This window comes from Candoia aspera, chromosome 2, assembly GCF_035149785.1.
Source record: "Candoia aspera isolate rCanAsp1 chromosome 2, rCanAsp1.hap2, whole genome shotgun sequence".
NCBI lineage: Eukaryota > Metazoa > Chordata > Lepidosauria > Squamata > Boidae > Candoia > Candoia aspera.
The window spans coordinates 110025045-110041662 of record NC_086154.1 but is presented as its reverse complement, the minus strand read 5'-3'; the positions used below and the strand labels follow the sequence as shown (position 1 = coordinate 110041662).

The 16618-nt window shown below is 41.2% G+C and overlaps 1 protein-coding gene across 2 annotated transcripts in view; it reads right to left on the bottom strand.

Annotated features, from left to right (window-relative positions):
* Window positions 1–16618, bottom strand: part of GGA3 (golgi associated, gamma adaptin ear containing, ARF binding protein 3) — a 36439-nt gene that overhangs the window by 6448 nt on the left and 13373 nt on the right. Inside the window, exons 3-13 of one of the 2 annotated variants that reach the window (XM_063293169.1) lie at window positions 13882–13957; window positions 12438–12536; window positions 10130–10253; window positions 9220–9323; window positions 8090–8170; window positions 6819–6956; window positions 6554–6635; window positions 4864–4980; window positions 3245–3523; window positions 1909–1976; window positions 973–1292 (exon numbers count right to left, since the gene is read on the bottom strand). In XM_063293169.1, coding sequence (XP_063149239.1) covers window positions 973–1292; window positions 1909–1976; window positions 3245–3523; window positions 4864–4980; window positions 6554–6635; window positions 6819–6956; window positions 8090–8170; window positions 9220–9323; window positions 10130–10253; window positions 12438–12536; window positions 13882–13957 — 1488 coding nt within the window. The remainder of the gene's footprint in view (window positions 1–972; window positions 1293–1908; window positions 1977–3244; window positions 3524–4863; window positions 4981–6553; window positions 6636–6818; window positions 6957–8089; window positions 8171–9219; window positions 9324–10129; window positions 10254–12437; window positions 12537–13881; window positions 13958–16618) is intronic. The other variant, XM_063293170.1, reaches the window with a different exon arrangement.

Below are 16618 nucleotides of genomic sequence, written 5' to 3'. Positions count from 1 at the left end.
TTACCCAAGTGTGTGCTGAGAAATAGGAAACGTAAGGTTTCATTTTGTCTAGACGTGTTGTGTGCAAATTACACTTTATAATTTGTTTGCCACTGGAATAGTTCCTATGCCTCTAATTTTGCAGTATAATCACTATTGCACTCTATATTGTCTGTTTCGAGTTGTATACAGTAGGAACTACATAGAGATCCACTGTAGATAAACATGTTTGTAGGTTTGATCGTTACAAGTAGTCCTCGCTTACCAACCATAATTGGGACCAGGAACTCCATTGCTAAGTGACACGGTCATAAGATGCAACATCATGGGACTGCACCAACTTACGAAAGCAGTTCTGACAGTCCCAGTTGTTGTTAGGTGAATCCCTTAATGTCCACGCGTTCAGCAACTGTTTGAAGTTACGACAGCGCTGAATGAGGGGACTCACAATGGGTCCTTGTAGTTGCGGCTGTCGCAGTGTCCCCGCGGTCACATGACTGCAGTTTGGGTGCTTGGCAACCAGCTTACAGTTACGTCACAGTGTCCCACAGTCACGTGATCGCCATTTGCAACCTCCTGCCGACTTCCCCATTGACTGTGCTTGTCGGAAGCTGGCAGTGAAGGTCGCAAATGACAATCACATGACCGCGGGATGCTGTGACGTAACTGTAAGCTGGTTGCCAAGCGCCCAAACTGCAGTCATGTGACCGCGGGGACACTGCGACAGCCGCAACTACAAGGACCCATTGTGAGTCCCCTCATTCAGCGTTGTTGTAACTTCAAACAGTTGCTGAATGCATGGACATTAAGCAAGGAATACCAGCAATTATCTACCAAGCCCAGAGGCACTTGCTTATTTTAAGGAGCCATTAAGTAAAACAGTCCCTAAGACTGAAAATGACATTTAAGGGAAATGCCCTCATTCCCTATTTTTAATGTAAAAGAGAGGAAGAGCCATTATCAAGCAGAGAGAACAGGCAAAAAAGTCCTCACCCTTTGTTTTCTTCTAGAAGATGACTTAATGGATCCATCTTGTGCAATCCATTTGTCCCCACTGCTGAGCCAAGGTAGCCTGAAGCTACAGGCATTGTACTTAAAGGGCCAAGTGGAGGTCCAGTAGAGAATTTGAAAGAGGTTGAGGTAGGAGCAGAGATACTGGACACAGGCTGAGGGGCTGTGAAAGTAGAAGCAGGATTCTGTACTGATGCTCCACATCCAGGCTGTGACACAGCTGAAAGAAGTGGGTTCACTGCAGAGTTGCAAGCGACAGAAACTGGCTTTGGATTCAAGAAGTCCAGCTCTACTGGCTCATTCTGCAACACAGGAAAGAGATGTACCACTGCAATATTTTACTTCTCTTCCGTTATGACACTCTCGAATGGCCTTCGTCAGGCAGGGCGTAGTCCTCTAAAAAGGATGAGATGAAGGGGCCACAGAAGCACAACTGGTTCTAAAAAAGCACTTCTCCATTTCAAATGGTTGGCTTCCTTATAGAAATCATGATGGAAAATAGATCTGATCTGTACACCCTACAGAAGGTAGGGTGCTCTTTATTACTGTATCCCTAATAATAGAATAAGCCAGAAAAAAAATAAAAGGGCAATTTAATCCAGGACAGATTCATTTTTTCCTTGTCTCAGATATCTTCCTAAAAACCTTCTGAAGTATAAACAGAGTAGATTATGCAGCATTTCAGGTTCAATTCCAAAATGCGCTTCTGAGCATGAGGAGGAGCAAATGTGGCGCTTATCTGTAGCTCTCTAAAGCCACACAACATCAGGAAAAGGTGTGGGTTGCTTTAAAGAAATGTAGGTAGGTGTTATACCTATAACATTATATATTTACCTTCCTGCCCACTTCAGTGCATCTCTTTGGACCCCAGTCTAAACTGCTGCACAGCCCTAAAACCTCGTACAGAAAACACAGTACCTGGAACAGGTTCCACGGATTGCTTTCAGCCGATTCTTTCACTACGCTTGGGGCAGGGTCACTGAGGCCTGAGTGCGAGAAACAGTATGAGGAATTGGAAGCAATAGAAGCACATCGCATATTAGTAGGGAAAAACTCGTAAGTAAGCCGATGAAATCCCCATTAGAAGCAGCATGCGATATTTTGCATTAAAACTGTGGAGACCCAACTACAAATCCAGGTTCAGCTCCGTTTTCTCCTCCGTGGCCTTGAACAAACCCCACTCTCTAAGCCTGTTTCCTAGAGTGCTGCGTTATGAAGATGAAGGGCGGCTACTGGGGAGGGTGGGGGGAGTAAGCTGCGTTATCACCCTTTCCCTGACAGATGTTGTTCTTACATTCAGCTCAGCAGCTCTTTGGAACCCTGTTAAAAAATAGACATTGGGCCAATTCGCACATCCATTTCTTCGTTTTTTCACTGCTCTTTTAATACATGAAAACTGTTATTGTTTAGACTGCATTACACAACAATCAGAAGCAAGCAGGGCATATTACAGATGCTCTTCTGAGACTATGAGTAACTTTATCACTCCCAGCTCATTCCAGCAAGTCAATACTACCACATGCTTCCCCAAAAGACCGCAGCGGTATCTACCCATCCTGCCAGATCTGGCAGGAGAGGCATACTCCAGGCCTTGTCTGGGAGAGTGCATCATCTGTCAGGGCCCAGGAGGAGTCTTTCCTGCCATGATGCCTGCCCTCTGGAACATCATCCCCCCAGAAATTAGTCTTGCTCCAACCTTGCTGGCCTTCTGCAAGGCCCTAAAAACTTGGCTTTGCTATCGAGCCCAGGGCCCTGATAGCACGGGTGAGCCGCTTTCATGGCTAGTTTGAGTGTTTATGAGTGTTCTCATCTGCTATTTTTATGTTGTTTTTGTTGTTTTTAATTCTGGTCGTTCTTACTGTTTTTTATTCTGTTTTAATTATGAGCCACCCAGAGTCATGTATATGAGATGGGCAGTCTATAAATTTACTAAATACATAATATATACATACATTATCCATGGACACTAGCCAATCAGATAGAGCAGTGGGGAAAAGAGGAATCATAATATATGCCTTGAGCTTATGACAGTCCATCTACCTCAATCTTTCTTATCTCAGTATGGCGGCAGCATTCAAAACAGGTGATCTTGCCTAAGCCACCTTCCATAGCTTTCAGTCCTAATCCAGTCCAGAAAACAGGTTTGTTTAGTGGACTGGTAATGAAGACCTTCCATTTTCCAGATTGTGAAAATGTATCCACAGCAGCGGCACTCTCTCCCACATTAAGCACCACCAAACTACCCCCGACTTACCTAAACACAGGAGTTCCTCATCAAGCAAAGAGAGGGAATTGGCAGTGCTAATTGACTGAGTAGCAGTGGTTTCAGCATGGCTGGTTGAATGACTCCAGGAGTGACCAGTCGCCTGAGGTGGGGGTGGGAGGATGGGGATTTCTGATAAGGCCAGAGCCGGAGTTAGCGTTGGTGTTGTGTTCAAGGCTGAAGGAAGCAGTGGGGGTGGTGACGGCACGTTTGAAACCTCCAATCCCCCCAAGTCAATGAGGGTATTAATGTTACTGGCAGAATTGCTTCCTGCAGGGAAAAGGAAAGAATTAAAAAGATGGTGAGGGAAACGAACAGCTTTCAGCAGAACACATCACAGTAACTGGATAGTTCTATTACGAGACTTGTAAGCAACAAGGGCAAGGATTATTCTAATATCTGCATGCTGTCAAAGAAATCAAGAGTCAACTCTCAAGGCAGATGGGAGATTTCCAGCCTTGTCCATTTCTTCAACAGACAAGAGCTTCCTTGTTTCCTAAATCCAAAAAATAACTCTTAGACTTTCTCCCCAAGAGTATATTAGGTTGTATTATCTTCTACCGTGTTTTGCTCTGATCTGGGAATCAGCTCTTTCTCTTGCACTTCACATCTGTACTTTCTCAATCAGCAGCACTGAGAAATACGCCCTATAGCAGCAGTTCCTGCCCTTTTTGGCACCAGGGACCAGTTTCGTGAAAGACAATTTTTCTACGGACTGGGGTGGGGGGGATGGTTTCGGGATGATTCAAGCGCTTCCTCTTTTTCCCGACCTTTTATTCTTTTTTCTTCACGCTGTTTGGAGAAAGCAGCCAATGGGCTTGCTTTCTCTGACAGGAGACGGCGCTCAGGCAGTAATGCGAGCGATGGGGAGCAGCTATAAATACTCAGGCTGTAAATTCACTCGCTTGCCCACCACTCACCTCCTGCTGTGTGGCCCAGTTCCTAACAGGCCACAGACAGGTACTGGTCCACGGCCCGGGGGTTGGGGACCCCTGCCCTATAGGGCTCATAGATATCAAATAATCTTACATCAATTTCCCTTGCCCATACTATTTTGCATCTAATTTTAGTTGCTGGACCTTTCAGTTCCAGTAAAAACAAAGGAAATTCCACAACTTGAAATCTGCCAGTATCTCAACTAAAATTCACTTTCTCAATATAATGAAGTGTTACTCTAAATCAGAGGAATATGTACCTTGAGTTGTAGACTTGTAGAGCTGTTAGCAGGAAAAAAAATAGAGAAATGCAGGCTGCCAACATTAAAGCTTAACTTTATCCAAAATCATTATAAAGTTTATTCATCAATTAGTGTTAATAGTAGCCTATTGTGGGGGAAAATCCATTACTGTAATTGAGGCTGTTATTGAGAGAAGTAACTTACTTCCTAAGTTGTAGTCCAGTGCTTTCAAGCTGGAATCTCCTTTTGAAGTTCTCAGGTTTAAGAACAGCTATTACATAACAATGTTCTCTTGCTAGTATTTGGGTTCGGCTGTTTCTGATGTGCGTTTAGACTAAGGACACTAAAAAAACTCCTTCTAAATGACATACTATTTTAAAATCACATAAAAGGAGAAGCAGTGTCATTAATGGAGGAAAATAATACAACTCACCTTCTGTTGTAGGCAGCACTGAAAGATCTACTTCACCATTGATGACTTGCCCTTCAATAATTTTTTTATACGAATTTATTACTCGTGATAAGTTGTCACTAGCCTGAAGAATATCTCCTGTAAGGGGAAAGTAGACATAACCCATCGACTTTTCAAGAATGCTTCCTCTGTCTAGAAACGTTATCAACCTGCCTTTGGAATGAGTGCCATAGAGCTCCTGGTGCCATGATTCTTCTCAAAATTTAATATTATATGTATGTTATTATATTCTGTTATTGCTATGACTGTTGCTTTTCTTCGCTGGTTAGGTTTAGGGTTGCCTGAAGTGGTTCATATATCAATCAATCAATCACCAACCAACCAACCCATCTGATTCATTTCTTCTCATGACTAAGAATGCTGTTCACACCTAATGGTATGTCCTGCTGCCTAGCTTCGCAGTTTAGGCTTTGAATATTCAGGAATGTATTATGAAGAACTGCTATATTAAAAACAACACTGCCAACTGAGTTCCATTTAAACACTTTTTCTGTTTAGCCCTTATGTTCCAAAGGCACCTAAGGCAGCAGCTTTCTGAAACTAAGTCTGACTGAATCTAGTTAGTGCCTGCCTGTAGCATTAATTCCATGTCCTACATATTCAGTCTATGGTGTAAGTATGAAAAACAACCCTACCATTTTAATTAAATAATATGCAAGCCCATATTTAAGCACCATATTTAAGCAATTTTAGAATAAACTACTTTGTTTTTTAAATGGGGACGAAGTCTTAAACATATATATATATAAACCATTTGCTTTTTTTTATACATGTGGTCAGCTAATGCTGAAACTAGTTTTCTATCCACAATATGAAATGTATATCAGGGATTTTTTTTCATCCTCTCCACTTGACAGGCTATCGTTTGGTTCAATTATTCTAACATATATTGCTCCCTCTTTTCCTTTCCACCTCACCAAGTAGAAAATAAGGTTACTGAAGTTGGTAGCATGCAATTTAAATTGGCTAAAATGGACCATAAAATGCATGACCCCAGTGAGCAGTGAGTAACCAGTGAAGGTATGTTCTCTACCAATTCTAAGCTTTGTTCACTGAATCCACAGTCCTGGCTTATGTTTTTGTAAAAGAACCTGCATAACAACAACATAGGTTCCATCATGAATGGAAGGGTATCTACTATTTCATGGCATTTCATCTGATATTTCTGTCAGCCCTTCAAGGTAGAACAGATTAGGAAACCAAAATTATGAATGCCAATACTCCTTTTTTTTATAAGATTACAGAAACAGATTCTTGCAAGTATGAATGCACCTCCCCCCTCCATCCCTTTTTCTTCATGAGAAGTAGGGAGGGTCCTGTCTGAGACACTTTCTCAAATTACATTTCTGCCCCGGACTCTGATTTCTTTTATCTGACCACTGTCTTGGTTGTGGCTCTTCCTCCTGTTCCTCAAGGTTATTCCTTCTGCCCATTACAATTTCATTAGACTAAGGGAAGTGTGAATGTGTAAAGAGAGAGTGCAACTACAGGTTTTCTGCTTGTAAGGCCCCTTCCAAAATATCAACCTCTTTTTAAGCTCCATAGATGTTTGCAATGAAGGAGGAGTTTTCCAGTGCCCATGGGGCATTGTCAGTCAGTAATGGGAGAAAACCAGTCACTTCTTTCCCTGCAAAGAACCAGTCCCAGTTACCCAAACTGCTGTCATTATCTTCTGTTTCACTGGCCAGCTTGAATAATGTCCGCCTCTTGGTTTCGCACCTGTCATAGAGCTCCTGTGTGAGGAAAGGACAAGAGAAAGGAGGTAATGAAGCCAAAACAGAGATGTACAACCCTTATTCATGTCTACCCATGGAGTGATTAAAGTGTAGCCATCTGAGTGAAGCTTTGTCTTTTTGGTTTGGGTAACAGCAAATGACAAGAACTAACTATTGTATAAGGAAATGATTCATGCCAACCTTCATGAGCTCTTTATCACCCTCGGAAGAGTCTTCTTTACTGTAGTGGACCAACATCTCATTCAACAATTTCACATTGTTGTTCACCTCCTCCAAAGTATGCATGCGCTTTGTTACTTTCTGTATCCGGGCCTCATCCTTCAGTTTTGAAAACAAAAGAGCTAAAATAAGTTTACTCTTTTCATTTCACCTTAAAATTTGGGGCAGGCTGATTGAAAAACTTGAGAGACCACATATTTCCCATTAGTGTTTCTAGAACTCTGGCTACAAAGTCCTGCTATCTGAAATGTTTAAAAAAAGCTTTTAGGAATATTGTATGTAAAACAGACAAATTTTAACACACACACACAAAATAAGAATCACTCTGTTCATACCATCATATAAATTAGCAGAAGATTTTAGTTTTGATTGATCTGTCTAAATCACTTTTAAGTATTTAAGGTAAGAATTTTATTACAGAGGCTCAGGAACTTGAGATGGAAAGGATAAATACTATACTACACAATATGCAGGGGAAGAAAAACTAAGGATAAAAGCAAGGAACTACATGAAATTAATAAGGAGAGTGAAATAGCAAAAAGGAAGGGGGGATATTTTGGCAAGGAAAATTCCATGCTGGCTGGGAATGAGTGTTGTAGTCCAACGTATCTGCAGGGTACCAAGTTATGGAACAACGGCAGAAGCCACTGATTCAACTGACGGAAGCACAGCTATCTTGTCATATGATTTGGGGGGGTGCCTTTGGGTCACTGTTGACTCCTGGCGACTGCCTGGATTAGACATCACAGTTTCCGTGGCAAGATCTCTGGAAGTAGTTTGCTTCCTTCCTAAGGCTGAGAGGGACTGGCCCAAGGTCACCCAGCTGACTTTGTGCCTAAGGGGAGACTTGAATTCAGTCTCCTGGTTGCTAGCCTGGCGCCTTAACCACTACACCAAACTGGCTCTCTGTCACATGATACAGATATTAGTCAACAAATGAAGATAACAGAACCCATTAAGAGTAACTCTAATTCCAAAGCTGGAAGGTAGAGCGGAGCTACAAATCATGGACTAGCTTGCCTTATTTCTTACACAACCCCCAGATATAATTTCACACAGAGATAAGAACTTGAATTTGGTCATAAGGAAACCAAAATCATATTACTAGGGGTCAAAGTATTTAAGTTTCTGGTAACTAATGGCCTGGATTAAAGATTCTAAAATACCTGAAGCTATAAAACAAGTTCCAAGCAATCATCACCTCTATAGTATTATTAAGTGCCCAGTCTCACCTCTTTCACCATAGATTTAATAAGCTTGTTTGCTTCTTGTAAATCATCTGGATTTTTGCTTTTCAACAGTTTAGCTAAAAGCTGCAAAAAGGAAAAATAAGTAAATAAAAGTACTGGCTCAACTTTTCCTGCTTTTGCAAAAATTCACTGAAGGAATCCTAACCCTAACCTTATTTCCTCCTATTTCTGATGCATATTTGAAGCATCAAATTCTGAATTGGCATTCTAATCCCAACCCTCTGGAACACTGCTTGGGGTGAAATGTGGCTTATAAATACAGCAGCAAAACCCACTGATCTTGTTAGAATGTCCTGGAGTTGGCAAAGCCACTTCTGGATTATCATGGTTTCTAGAGAATGTTAGGTCTGGAGGCCTGGAACCGTAACAACTAAATGAAGGCAAGATTCTGCTAACAGGAGAAAGATGGTTGTAACTTTCAATGGTTCTCTGAATTCCACATGTTTTACTGGGCTGTCTGACTGCACCCCACTTTGGAATTATTTTTAATGAAAAGCAAGCTAATTTATTAAATAAATACATAGACTAGACTAGAGTAAGACAAGTAAATGGCCTTTTAATGACTGATCTCAGCCACTTCCACATTTTCCTTCCCCAGAACAAAAACAAATCGTATTCAAAATACGTAACTATAAGGTATGAATTAGTATGATGCCAAACAACCTAAGCCATTCAGTTCATCCCTAAATTCAGAGGATGACCAAAGCAAAACATTCTCTTCACACATGAAGAAATAGGGAAATTATCTACAGATAGGGAAAAGTATCACATAAGCAGTAGGAATTTGTGAACACTGCACCTGAGTGTTGTTGTTTTTTAAAGTGCAATCCTCAGTGTTTCTATCCACAAAACAAGCAAGGGCAAGAAGCATGACATTTTGTAATGCACCAATAAGTATTTGCAGTTGCTTCCAAATTAAGAGTTGTTGTGCTACAACATTCATGGGAAATAAGAACTATTTGAAATATTCACTCTTGAACATTTTTTAAGACTGCAGATGGAGAGGGAGCAGGAGAGTTACTAGATCCCAGTTTTATATTCTCTATCCCATGAAAAGCAGCACAATAGAACTTGCCTGTTGCATATTATTGTAGTTGTGGCTTCTACTTTACCTTGGATTTCTCCTCATCATCAAACACAGGGTTTTTGGGACGAGGTGGTGGAGAGGGAATTAGGGTTTTCTCCACAGGAATAACAGGATCAGACAGAACAATGCCTGAAAGCAAAACAAAAACAACAGCAAAGTCATATCAAAGTATCTGAAGGGCTTGAATCTGCTTCTCTCTTTCCACTGCTAACCTCCTGCTTTTGAATAACAGTACTCAGATCACCTTCAGACAGGCTATCGCACTTGAACCTTTACAACTCATCATGCAACATTTCGGTTTTAAGACACAGTTTTTCTCTTTATCCAGATCAGTTTCCCCACCCTGGCTTTCCTTCAGTTATGTGAATTTCAACCCTCAGGATGCTCAGCAGTGGCCATCCTTGGCTAAGGAATTTTGAGAGTTGAAATCCACACACTGGAAGATGCCCAGGTTGGGGAAAGTTTATATAGGCTATCCTTCTCTAACTTTATGGCCTCCAGTTGTGTACGACTATAGCTTTCATCATCTCACCCACCATGCTCAAGGTAATATTACTAGGGGACGATAAGAGCTGTAATTCTACATATCTGAATAGTAGTAATTTGAGGAAGGCTGAATTAGATTTACCAAGTTTCATTTAACCCTGTTATTTTGTATATCACTTGACCTAAAACTCAAAAGAAGCTTTACATCTAAATGGCAAGACTGTAATCAGCATTCAGTGTATGGATTGACTGTCAACAGTATCCAGAACTGCAACACTACAGCACTGAGAACCCCACAAGATTTTGTGGAGGGAAGATTTTTCTATACTATTCTTCAACATATGAATCAAGCTCCTAACTGTGTAATGTCCTTTTGTTATTATAATATAACAGAATCCTATCAAACTACAAAGGAAGAAAAGAAAGTGGTATAGAAAACAATTATCTACCTTGTCTTTTCAACATGTAGTAGGCATCTTTGATTTTGGACTCATCTGGCAAAGCAACCGTCCAGCTGTACAACAGCTCAATTATTTTGGTTTTGACCTTTTCTGACACTCGGTCTCCCAAGTACTGCAAGAATACCCAAGAAGGTAAAATGTTTAAGTTTCTCTGCCCCCAAATGAAATAATCATTTTTGAACCATAAGATACCTTTAAGGTCAACTATATTACAAATGATTTATTTGCTCATTTCAGATGCAGTATCTTAAGAAACTGACCTGTACGTTAAGAAATTATAGGTCAAACACTTGGCCAAAACAAATTTCCACGAATAACGTCTGTGAATTGAAAACTAGTGTGTGTTTGTAATGCACCATCAAAATGATTCAACATGTCATCAGTATCCGAACCTTGTCAAGGGAACCCTGGGCATATCCACTTAGAAGTAAGTCTTGCTACACTGTGTGCACAATTATTAGGCAAGTGAGTATTTTGACCATATCATCATTTTTATACATATTTTTCCACCTCCAAGCTGTATAAACCTGAATGCTTATTGGATATAAGCATATCAGGTGATGTGTATTTGTGTAATGAGGGAGGGTGTGGCCTAAGGAGATCAACACCCTATATCAAGGTGTGCATAATTACTAGGCAGCTTCTTTTCCTCAGGCAAAATAGGCCAAAGAAGAGATTTAACTGACTCTGAAAAGTCAAAAATTGTACGAAGTCTTTCAGAGGGATGCAGAACTCTTGAAATTGCTAAGATATTGGGGCGTGACCACGGAACCATCAAACGTTTTGTTGCAAATAGTCAACAGGGTCACAAGAAACGTGTTGAGAAAAAAAGATGCAAATTAACTGCCAAAGATTTGAGAAGAATCAAACGTGAAGCTACCAGGAACCTATTATCCTCCAGTGCTGTCATATTCCAGAACTGCAACCTACCTGGAGTGCCCAGAAGTACGTGTTCAGTGCTCAGAGACATGGCCAAGGTAAGGAAGGCTGAAACTCGACCACCACTGAACAAGACACGTAAGCTGAAACGGCAAGACTGGGCCAAGAAATATCTGAAGACAGATGTTTCAAAGGTTTTATGGACTGATGAGAGTGACTCTTGACGGACCAGATGGATGGGTCCGTGGCTGGATCAGTAACAGGCACAGAGCTCCACTTCGACTCAGATGCCAGCAAGGTGGAGGTGGGGTACTGATATGGTCTGGTATTATTAAAGATGAGCTAGTTGGACCTTTTCAGGTTGAAGCTGGACTCCAAATCAACTCCCAAACCTACTGCCAGTTTTTAGAAGACACTTTCTTCAAGCAGTGGTACAGGAAAAAGTCTGCATCTTCCAAGAAGACCATGATGTTTATGCAGGACAATGATCCATCGCATGCATCGAAGTACTCCACTGCGTGGCTAGCCAGTAAAGGCCTCAAAGATGAAAGAATAATGACATGGCCCCCTTCCTCACCTGACCTAAACCCTATTGAGAACTTGTGGGCCCTTCTCAAACGGGAGATTTATGGTGAAGGAAAACAGTACACCTCTCTGAACAGTGTCTGGGAGGCTGTGGTTGCTGCTGCACAAAAAGTTGATCATCAACAGATCAAGAAACTGACAGACTCCATGAATGGAAGGCTTATGACTGTTATTGCAAAGAAGGGTGGCTATATTGGTCACTGATTTTTTGTTTGCAATGTCAGAAATGTTTATTTGTAAATCTTGAGTTGTTTATTATTCTCACTTTAACAGATGAAAATAAACGAGTGAGATGGGGGAATTTTCATTTTTCATTTAGTTGCATAATAATTCTGCACACTAATAGTTGCCCAATAATTGTGCACACATAGATATGCTCCTAAGAAAGCCAAACCCTCACTTTTACTTTCTTAAATATTCAGGGTTGAGGTTTATTAACATTTTGGATTGACCGAGAGCGCTGTAGTTGTTCAATAATGAAATTCATCTCAAAAATACAACTTGCCTAATAATTGTGCACGCAGTGTAAATTCAATGGGACTCAATCCCAGGTCAAAGCACATAGAACTGCAGTGTAACATTCCTTAATTATCTGAATTGCACATATCCTCCTTGAGTTATTCCTACCTCTGTATCATTTCTCTGCCTACCAAGTTGTGCATTATATACTGAAAACAGCTCAAATAGGGTGAAGCCCTTTTTTAAGCGTAGATAAAATGCAGCTACTCATAGCCAGATTTATCCTTGGAGGATGTGCCTGGAAAAACTATGTTTGGGGGATATGAACAATCCACATACAGATACAAATGTAGAAAACAGAAATAATGCTAACCTTGGGGGATACAACTTTTATTAGCTCATTTAAAAAACGAAACTTCCCTACTTCATTATGAAATCTGCGCCCACAGTTCTTCATACAAGCTTCTAGCACCTACAAGTCAAGCAAACAAACATGGGGTAAGCAACAAGAATCAGGACTTACCTGAAAGAAGTTCCTCAACTTGTCTCAAATAAGTCACAGGTTGCCTATGCAATCACCAGATGTTATCTATACCATCAGGGTTTCATGTAAGACAAAGGTGGACGTTTTCTGTCGAGAGCCACATTCCTTCAGGAATAATCTGTTGGGGACCTCATTATGGATGGGACCAAAGACAGTGTTGTGTACGGACATATATTCCCCTTGCTAATAGCTTTAAATAAATCAATAGCCTTCCCCCCCTCCCCCCACCTTTCTGAAATTGTCTTTTTTCTTCTAAGCAGCAGCTTGCAAGGGAGGCACGGTGTGAACTGGCATTTTGAAATTAGGCCATATCCATGCCCACCTTGTTCTGTTCCTTTTCCTCTTTCCCCTGCCTCAATGCGGCCATAAGAACCCTATGTGGAAACTGCAAGAATCAAAGACAAAGTGCCTATAGAAGCCCATTTTTCATGGGGATTCTCTAGGACTTTGTCTCCATTGTGGACATTAAAAGAGTTAATGACATGGATGGAGTAATATTAGATCAGTCACGAAGAGTCAGAAGCGACTGAACAAAAAACAACATGTGGAGATAATTTAACTGGGTATCCTCTTGTTGGGGGTAAATCTAAATCGTTCAGAATTAATTTACTGGGTCAGAAGACCACTTTTTGATATTACCATGATGCAATGATCCATCCTCATTGACCTAGCTAAGCCTATTGTGGGATCATAGCCCGTAAGTCACGTAACTCAGCAAAATGAAACGGAGATAGTTTGACATTATTAAACCATTTTAGTGCATTATATCTCAGGAAAATATTTATTTTACATCTGGAAGAACTGAATTCTGACCTTCCAAATTATGTATTTAAGAAAGAGAACTATACTCATATCAGCCCACAGGACTTAACAGGAAGTTGTTGAGGCATTAATGTCCTTTTCTATCTAATGCCAACTACATCAGTGACTTTAAGCATACCCACAATTGTATTCTTATATTTTACTTCAAAACCACAAAGGGTAGAAACTTATTCCTAAGTGAAATGTTAAGGTGAACATAGCCTAATCCTACACATTTTCTCATACATGAAGTTAGTATTCAGATCTCTTTTCCAGAGTTAAACAGCTAGGGGAAAATAAAGTAGTAAGAAAAATAATCCAAAGTTTGCCACAAAAGAGGCTTACGATCCCATGAGACCAATCTTCTTCAATCAAAATAACTCTTTGTAGCACCACTGATAATTTTACTTCATGAAGATACTAATCTGCATGCAAATCCAGAATTTTGAAAAGATTGTTAAGGAAGACCTACTGTCAAGGCCTGGACTGCTTCCCATTCTTGTGGTGACTGGATTTTATGAGCCAGCAATCTAACGGCTATCTGTGGACTGAAATAAATTGGTTATTTATTTAAATAGCATTCCCCATGTACCTGGCTACATACAGAGAAAGATAGGAGACCATTGTTCTTTGTCCCTGAAAAAAAACTGTTACCGCAAAATTGAAACAGGAGAGGAGAGAGAGAGAGAGTGCTAAGGCTAAACAGAGAAACAATCTGTGATTATTTCAGATACTTCTGTTTACTCACACTATGGCTTGGAACAATAGAAAAGGTTTCATTGTCATAGCTGCCCCTGCATATGTAGCAATCCCTTTTTCAAAATGCTATCTGTAAATATCAAAGTTAAATTTAACTTCAGAAGGAAAAAAAGGAGAGAGCTGAAACTTCCAAGATTTATAATAAAAAACAAAAGAGAGACCATTGGTATGTCAACTTCTCTTCCCAATCTAGTTCTATAAAATGACACAGGCAAGGCTGCAGTCAAGCCAAGCCCCAGATAGCACTTCTCTGGCCTCCAAATTCACTGCCAGGCTTACATTTTCTGTCTCGGCAGGGTCCTTGGGTCCTCGGGTATTGTGCAGGGCAAAGGCAGCCATCTCGGAGCACCCCAAGCCAAACTCTGTACAGTACTTTAAGGACTGGAAACAGCAGTTTTAGTGCCCTCCATTTTCTCAATATTGGAAAGATAACACTTTCCTCTTCAGCAAAGGATCGTTACCTTGTCGTGGTGCTGGAGCTTGAGCACCTCAATGATGCCATGAGCTAAACCATGAAGGGCCACCCAAGACGGGAAGGTCATGACAGAGAGGTCAGACTAAATGCGATCCCTGGGGAAGGTAATGGCAACCCACCCCAGTATTCTTGCCATGAAAACTAAATGGATCAGTACAACCAGAGATATGTCAGTATACCATCGGAAGATGAGACCCCCAGGTCAGAAGATGGTCAAAATGCTACTGGGGAGGAACAGAGGATGAGTTCAACTAGCCCCAGACGTGATGACGCAGCTAGCTCAAAGCCGAAAGGACGGCTAGCGGCCGACGGTGCTGGTGGTGAACGGCGAATCCCATGTTCTAAGGATCAACACACCTTTGGAACCTGGAATGTAAGATCTATGAGCCAGGGCAAATTGGATGTGGTTACTGGTGAGATGTCAAGATTAAAGATAGACATTTTGGGCGTCAGTGAACTGAAACGGACTGGAATGGGCCACTTCACATCAAATGACCACCAGATCTACTACTGTGGACAAGAGGACCACAGAAGAAATGGAGTAGCCTTCATAATTAATCGTAAAGTGGCTAAAGCAGTGCTCGGATACAATCCAAAAAACGATAGAATGATCTCAATTCGAATTCAGGGCAAGCCATCTAACATCACAGTGATCCAAATAGGCGTCCCAACCACAGATACTGAAGAAGCTGAAGTAGAGCAGTTCTATGAGGATCTGCAGCACCTACTGGACAACACACCTAAAAGAGACGTTATTTTCATCACGGGAGACTGGAATGCTAAGGTGGGCAGTCAAATGACACCTGGAATTACAGGTAAGCATGGCCTGGGAGAACAAAACAAAGCAGGACATAGGCTGATAGAATTTTGCCAAGACAATTCACTCTGCATAACAAACACTCTCTTCCAACAACCTAAGAGACGGCTTTATACATGGAGTTCACCAGATGGACAACACCGAAATCAGATTGACTACATCCTTTGCAGCCAAAGGTGGCGGACATCTATACAGTCGGTAAAAACAAGACCTGGAGCTGACTGTAGTTCTGATCACGAACTTCTTGCACAATTTAGGATCAGACTAAAGAGATTAGGGAAGACCCACAGATCAGCTAGATATGAGCTCACTAATATTCCTAAGGAATATGCAGTGGAGGTGAAGAATAGATTTAAGGGACTGGACTTAGTAGATAGGGTCCCGGAAGAACTATGGACAGAAGTCCGCAACATTGTTCAGGAGGCGGCAACAAAATACATCCCAAAGAAAGAGAAAACCAAGAAGGCAAAATGGCTGTCTGCTGAGACACTAGAAGTAGCCCAAGAAAGAAGGAAAGCAAAAGGCAACAGTGATAGGGGGAGATATGCCCAATTAAATGCAAAATTCCAGGGGTTAGCCAGAAGAGATAAGGAATTATTTTTAAACAAGCAATGCACGGAAGTGGAAGAAGACAATAGAATAGGAAGGACAAGAGACCTCTTCCAGAAAATTAGAAACATTGGAGGCAAATTCCAGGCCAAAATGGGTATGATCAAAAAGAAAAGATGGCAAGGACCTAACAGAAGAAGAAGAGATCAAGAAAAGGTGGCAAGAATATACGGAAGACCTGTATAGGAAGGATCACAATATCGGGGATAGCTTTGACGGTGTGGTCAGTGAGCTAGAGCCAGACATCCTGAAGAGTGAGGTTGAATGGGCCTTAAGAAGCATTGCTAATAACAAGGCAGCAGGAGACGATGGCATCCCAGCTGAACTGCTCAAAATCTTGCGAGATGATGCTGTCAAGGTAATGCATGCTATATGCCAGCAAATTTGGAAAATACAGGAATGGCCATCAGACTGGAAAAAATCAACTTATATCCCCATACCAAAAAAGGGAAACACTAAAGAATGTTCAAACTATCGAACAGTGGCACTCATTTCACATGCCAGTAAGGTAATGCTCAAGATTCTCCAAGGTAGACTTCAGCAATTCAT